A 7512-nucleotide genomic window follows, 5' to 3' on the forward strand; every position below is an offset into this window, starting at 1 on the left:
GTCTCTGATAGAGGACATTTGCAAACTGAGGTGTACCACAAACCCACACACACAGACCAGTATTTGCAGTTCGACTCCCATCACCCTTTGGAGCACAAGTTAGGAGTCATCAGGACTCTGTACCACAGAGCAGACAGCATCCCCACTAGCTCAGGAGCCAGGCAGAAGGAGAAATCCTACACAAGACAGGCTCTAGAGCAATGTGGATATCCTAACTGGGCCTTCCTGAAAGAAGAAACCCAAACAGGACTCCAGTCAGCATCAGGTGAAAAGGAGGAACCCAGACCCAGACCAGTGGTCATTCCAGATGTTGAGGGAGTATCAGAGAAACTGAGACGTTTATTTTCTAAACATAACGTCCCAGTGGCTTTTAAACCCCAAAAATACATTAAAGACTGGTTCATCCCAAAGATTCAGTCCCGTGGCACAAACAGAGTAATGTTGTGTATGCTGTTCAGTGTCAGGAGGGTGATCAGTCTTACATCGGGGAAACTAAACAGCCACTGGCCAAAAGGATGGCCCAGCACAGAAGATCAACATCATCAGGCCAGGACTCTGCGGTCTACACTCATCTCCAGGCCAGCGGTCACTCTTTCAGGGATGAAGACGTTCACATCCTGGACAGAGAGGAACGATGGTTTGAGAGAGGAGTAAAGGAGGCCATCTTTGTGAAAAGAAACCGTCCATCATTAAACAGGGGCGGAGCCTCCAGGTTCAACTGTCCCCCTCTTACAATGCTGTGATTGCTAGTATCACTCAGCCCTCTGTGAACAGTAAACAGCCATCAGGTGCTAATGATCCATTGTTAGGCTGATGGTCCTTCTTGATCATGTGATCAGCTGGTTTTGGTTGTCAGCAGCAAACTGGTTGATCCACTCTGAGAAGGTGCTATTTATAAGACTGAGCTGAATACAGCACCTCAGACTGAGGAAGTCCTCAGGATGAGAGACGAAACGTTTCTACATTTTTGTTTTGTTTTGTTTTTTGAATGTCCAGAGGACCAGATTGAACTTTTTTAGATTTTTCTACCTGGATTATTGAGCATGCATCAGGATACCAGTGGAAGAGTTTGCGTGAAGTTAATGATGACCAGTTAACTAGTTAATACAGTGTGCAGTGATGGGTATAATAGTTACAGCCAGTTATGAATCTTAGTGCACCATGATAGACATCATCTAACATCTGCAGGGTGTTTAATTCCTCTGTAGTTGCTACAACTCTGTGCGTCACCCTTGTTCTTAAAAATAGGCACCAGCACACTTCTTCTCCATTCCTGAGGCATTTTCTCACCCTCATATATACCATTGAATATTTGAGTAAAAACCTCACTGCCATCTCTCCAAGATATTTCTAAACCTCCGCTGTATGTCATCAGGTCCTACTGCCTTCCACTTCTTCATTCTTTTCAGAGCTATCTGGACTTCACCCTCACTGATCTTTCCTACTTCATGTTCACTGGCTTGTGCTCCCTAGTGGCTGGTTTGGGTGCGCTCTATAGACCGGCAATTATGCTAGTTTTTTTTTTTTTACTCCACCTACCTGGAGGTCTTTGATGTTTGGAAATGGAATTCCAATAGTGACCACTGCTCTGGCATTGTCATCTGTAAAGTCCAGGCCTTCGCTGACCTTACCCCTGCACACAGCAATAAGCAGTGCACCACCTAGAACACAGCAAACATGGGGATGTAGGAAATGATAAGCAATATCCAGTACAAATTTTAAAAATACAAATTATTGTAGTATCATTTTGTCTAGATAAGAGATGTGCTATAAAGTATTCTTAAAGCTGTGATGCACTAAATTAAAAGTAAACTCACTAATCAAGCTATGTTACAGCAACAGTAGTTCAAAATCAGTTTGATGCATTCTCACCTGTCCCTTCGCAGTGTTTAATAGTGTCGTAGTATATCTGAAGCAGCTCATTAAAATCTCCTTTGCCACTCCCATGAGGCTCTGTGATGACAGTTTTCTGTTGTTCCAGCTTTTCCCACAGACCAGTGTTGACCCAACGGTCTCGCAGTTTGTCCATCATCTATTTACATCACAGGACAAATTAAACTGTACATTTTCACACTTTTCAAAAAGCAAGATGATTCCACAGAATTGTGATAAAAGAAGCGGTTAGAGCAGTTGTCCTCCAATGCAAGAGTTGGAGGTTTGATTCCATCAAATTCCACACGCTGAAGTGTCCCTGGGTAAGACACTGAACCCCTCATTGCCTATGTGTGTCCCATCGGTGTATGAATGTGATCTAAAGCTCTAATTAGTCTTTGTACATATGTAGTAGAGTGCTGTATGAATGGATAAATTGAAGCAGATTGTGTTGTAAAGTGCTTTTATATCTTGATAAGATAGAAAGGAGCTACAGTCCATTTACTATTTACAAAAGCTGTGTAACTCTTGCTTGCACCAATAATGCTGCCAACAAAAAAGTTTCCTCATTGTTCAGAAAGTACACAAAACCCAAAAAAATAAAGATTCTTTTTGATACACTTCCCAAATAAATTGTCACTAAACAACCCATCAAAAGTATTACTTGAAAGAATACGGTACATATGGCCCAAAACCTCCATGACAGTTTTAAACGAAGGAAATCTTTGAATGAGAAAGAACAAGTTTTAGTGGTTTGGTCAAACATTAGCATTGTGTGTTGTCAGTGCCTGGGACACAACAGTTTAACACCTGTAAAATTCACTGAGGTATACCCATTTTTGTGTAACATAAAATTCAGTTGTCATGGGAGCCATTTTGAATCAAAGACTCAACTTGATGAAAAACAGATGAAATAGACCTTTTTCACGCTTCCCAGTTTTAAAGCGGATGTGGTGTTAAACAGCTTCCGGTGGTTGTAGCGTTAGCATTAGACTGTGAGGAAAATGGCTCAGTCTCGGCACAGTTTCTTTTCTTCAGTTCCTGGTTGTTCTTGTGGGACAAGAAAACAACCATATCTGTCCTGCATGCTTTTCACGACGTACCCAGACCAAAGGAGGCAGTGGATCCAAGTGATCAGAAGAGATGATGGTCCTGACTTCTGCATAAAGCCAGGGAGCACTTGCAGCCTGCATTTCACTCAGGAGGGTTTTGTCCACGGATCCACCTCCAGCTGCTTTAAAGGTTGAGCTGTTTCTTTCTCTTCTGGTGCACTCCCAGCTGTCCTCATTCTGCTCAGTCCTGGGTTGGTGGACTCTCACAGCCTCCTTGAGTCACCATAATTAGTCAGTGTCTTACCTGAGAGAAGATTGGCTGAACTAAAGGCTGGGGCCAATTTAAACAATTTTTATATGTGAATGTGAGGCCCATGTTTGTTTGTAATTCTTAAATATTATTCATATTTATTTTTGTTTACTTAATTTCATATTTATGTTCCAGGTTGAAGGTGCAGTCCAGTCTCGTGTAGGTTCTGTTCCACTCGTGTCTCGTGCATCGCAGCTTGTGGGTGAATTTCTGCTCGTGTGTTACCTTCAACCATCCTTGTGTCTTTTAGTTGACTGAACACTGGAAAGCCTCGGCCTCGGCTCAATATTTAAGAATCATTATCGCCTCCATTAGAATAGGTTTTTAACGTAGTGTTAATAAAATGTGTATTGTATCTTGGAACAGTCTCCTGCTTACTTGTAGACAAACCCAAGTGTCTTTTCTCTATAAATTTTGTCCTTGGATGAAAGTCCTAAGGTCGTGTTGCAGTAAGTTTATAAAATAAAAATAACATCCATACCCAAGCTTTTACATATTGTTCTAGTGTTATGGAATTAGTTATTTAAAGCTTTTGAATTATTTTAAACATTCTAAAATTAAAACACACTTTCACAGCATACTGTACTGTTTTTATTTAATTTATGGATTGATTCAGTTGTATTGAAAGGAAAACAAGTGTAATTTACAATATCTAGTAAAAAAAAAACAAAAAAAACTGAACTATTTTACATTTTAACTGTACACTATAAACTGATAGTGGATTATAGATATTTTTCCCAAAATTATGCTATTTTAAAGAAATTGGTACATTTATGTATTTTTCATGAGTAACAACTGTTTACAGTATTTACAGTGATTCACAGCATGAGACTGAATATTAAAAATAAGAAGGAACAAAAGTGTGATTTGTACATTTTATGATTCTTACTGCATTGATATAAACACAAGGATGAAGATGTTGAAGTAAAACATGTCAGCAGACTCCTCCTCCACACTTCTTCTGCAACATGGAAACAGCTGTAAGCCTTGGTTGTAGAAGCTGCACCCCTGCAGAACATCTGGACTGCTCCCTGGTTCTGGTCTTTGTTTCATAAGATGTTTCCAGTGACACTTGCAGAGACTGAAGATGTGAAGTGTGGACACAAAACATGTTGAGAAGACTGCAGCTTCAGAGGAAGAGCAGGAAGTGTGGAGCCATGTGGTCCAGAATGAAGCTAGCAGGACTTCTCAGGTGGGCACTGGTAAGACATCTGTGAGCCCTGTGGCACAGGAGCACATCTGGATGGTACCAGCTCCAACGTTTAGAGACCATCTAGGACGAGCGATAAGTGGTTGGGACTCCAGCTGACGTAGTTTTTCTCCTGCTGTCACCCAGTGAGATCTAAAATATATAATACCTGTTATAACATATTTAGCTTTAAACAAGTAATAGATTGTAGTTTGAAGATGATCTGAAACATCAGCAGAACAAAACAGACTTTGCTGCTACCACAAACTAACCAGTGAGCAGGAAGATGTTACTGTGAGCTCTCGGTACAGAAGTTGTCCAACGTACGACAAAGTTCTTCAGCTGTCAGAAATAAAGCATCTAGCTCTGACAACTACCTGTCCCTCGACAATATCTGACCTGTAGTTGTGAAGAAATAAAGCACAATTTGAACATCAAGCATCATAGCATCTAACATCTAGTACGTTTTCTTTCACAAACTGTAATAACAAACACATATCAGAAAGTTAAAATATCAGTTAAAAGTTTATACCACGTCTGTCTCAAATACTCCAAATCATTTAGCACTAAATTAGGCTTATTACGATGTTTATGTACTTCATATGTTGCAGCTAACGGTTAGCTCGCTAAGCTACGTCTTTTCTTACCTTGATAGCTGTTGATATTTTCTTCATGGAAGAACTTTTATCCTTTCTCAAGTTTATTGGTTCGAGAATTCACCGCTGCGATTTCCTCCACATCAGCGAAAGAAAAGGCCGACACTTGCATAGACTCACAATAACAGGAAGTGACCCGGCACCACGAGACGCTGCTTCAGGTTGTCGTGAAAAAGGTCTATTAGCTAAAAACATGCTGAAATTAAAGACAGCAGATTGTTGAGACTCAAATCTCATCTTTTATCCTTGGTGTGTGATCCATGCAGAGTGACAACTAGTTACACATGACTTTTATTGTTGCTGTGTGTTTTATTTCATTGTTAACTCTCTGTTTTTTTCTGAGTGGCACAAGATGTATTTGTTTTTCTTCTTATTGCTTCCATTTTAATTTGATTAAACTGTAAAGCACTTTGGTCAGCTTTGGTTTTTACGTGATATATAAATAAATACATTGAAATGTAGCTGAAAGGAGCATAACGAGCTGGAATTAGCAGAAGCACAAAAACGTTGTAGTTATCAGAAAGAAGCTGAAAGGAGCACAAAACAGCTAAAATTAACTGAAAGTAGCTGAAAAAAGTTTAACTTTGCAGCAGGAAGCTGAAAGCAGCTGCAGCAGAACAAAATGTGAAAGGAACAGTAAAAGGTTGAAACACATCTGAAGATTTGACGGATGGAAAATGAGCTCAATTCATTTTCTATGAGAACAAAATGTCAGAAAAGGCTAAATATTTCAAAAAGGTAAAGTTGAACCAAAACCAAAACTCATAGCAGGATTGTCCTGGAAGAGCTGAATGTTTTGATTTACGATTTGTTGAAACAGCTGAAAACTGCCGGACGAGAATCGAGCTGAAAAACGTACGGAAGAAAAATGGATCAGAATATTGTGAATTTTATTTAAGCATTCACACAATAAGTTCTAGATGAAAAATAATACTTTGAGTTTTCTTGAAATCCATCCAGACTGTAAGAGTTGTTGCTTTGGTGTTGAGCAAAGATGTGTTGTACAGTGCCACCCTTAAAACGTGCTGAGGGTCCATGAACGGCTCCTAGAACAAAATTATTAGAACTGTCTTTTGTGACCGTTTATTAAAAATAAATAAATAAATAATTAAAAAGCGGTGAAATCAGTAATTTTCAAGGATTCAAGTTTCTTTATTTGTCATTCGCACCCCATGTGGTACATGTGGTGGAACAAAATTATGTACACAGGGTCCCAGTTACATCCAACAAAAGTATAAAATGTAAAAGAAAAACAGTAATAAGATCTAAGATATGATTTAAGAAAAACATCAACTAAATAGTACAAAAACAACACGTCGAGCAGCAGCACGAACATGAGTCTGTGTGAGCCCAATGTCAATTTATTTCTATAGCACATAAAAACAACAACAGCTGAACAGTTAAGACGGATAGAAAGAGTAAAAAATGCATCTAGTGCCACTCAAAAACATGAGCAAGTTAACAGTAAATACACAACAACAATAAAATCAGCTCAACTTGGTCTCAGACTCTGCGTGGATCAAATGCCAAGAAACCCAGATGAGTCTTGAGCAAAGATTTAAAAGTCTCAACAGTCTGAGCGCTCTTTAAATTCATGTCCAAACCACTGTCCCTCCTCTGGACATGTCCAAACCACTGTCCCTCCTCTGGACATGTCCAAACCATCTCAGTGTGTCCTCTCTAACTTTATCTCCCAGTTGTTCAACCTGTGCTGTACCTCTGATGATCTCATTCCTGATCTTCTCCATCCTTGTCTCTTCTAAGGAGAACCTCAACATCTTCATTTCTGACACTTCCAGTTCTGTCTCCTGTCTTTTTGTCCATGTCTCTGTCTCCAGACCATACAACATAGCTGGTCTCACCACTGTCTTGTAAACTTTTCCTTTGACCTTTGCTGACACCCTGTTGTCACAAATCACTCCTGAATCTTTTCTCCATCACTCCATCCTGCCTGGACTCTCTTCTTCACCTCTTCACCACACTCCCCATGTTCCTGGACAGTGGACCCCAAGTCCTTGAAGTCCTGCACCTTTGTGACCTCTGCTCCTTGCAGCCTCACTGTTCCACCAGCCTCCCTCTAATTTACACACATGCACTCTGTCTTACTACGGCTGACTTTCATTCCTCTTCTTTCAAGTGCATACCTCCACCTCTCCAAGTTCTCTTCCACCTGTTCCCTGTTCTCACCACAGACCACAATGTCATCTGCAAACATGATCGTCCATGAGGATTCTTGCCTGATCTCATCTATTAGTCGGTCCATCACCAGAGCAAACAAGAAGGGGCTCAGAGCTGATCCTTGATGCACTCCCACCTCCACCTTGAAGCTATCTGTCACTCCTACAGCACATCTCACTCTGTCCTGCTGGCCCCATACATGTCCTGCTGTCCTCATACATGTCCTGTTGTCCTCATACATGTCCTGTTGTCCTC

At 40.4% G+C, this 7512-nt stretch overlaps 1 protein-coding gene across 1 annotated transcript in view; it reads right to left on the minus strand.

Annotated features, from left to right (window-relative positions):
- brip1 (BRCA1 interacting helicase 1) overlaps positions 1 to 7512 on the minus strand; it is a 232794-nt gene that overhangs the window by 33292 nt on the left and 191990 nt on the right. Inside the window, exons 15-16 of the mRNA XM_037677750.1 lie at positions 1873 to 2032; positions 1540 to 1661 (exon numbers count right to left, since the gene is read on the minus strand). Coding sequence (XP_037533678.1) covers positions 1540 to 1661; positions 1873 to 2032 — 282 coding nt within the window. The remainder of the gene's footprint in view (positions 1 to 1539; positions 1662 to 1872; positions 2033 to 7512) is intronic.

The sequence above is a fragment of the Nematolebias whitei genome, chromosome 6 (genome assembly GCF_014905685.2).
Source record: "Nematolebias whitei isolate Nwh7 chromosome 6, NemWhi1, whole genome shotgun sequence".
Lineage (NCBI taxonomy): Eukaryota > Metazoa > Chordata > Actinopteri > Cyprinodontiformes > Rivulidae > Nematolebias > Nematolebias whitei.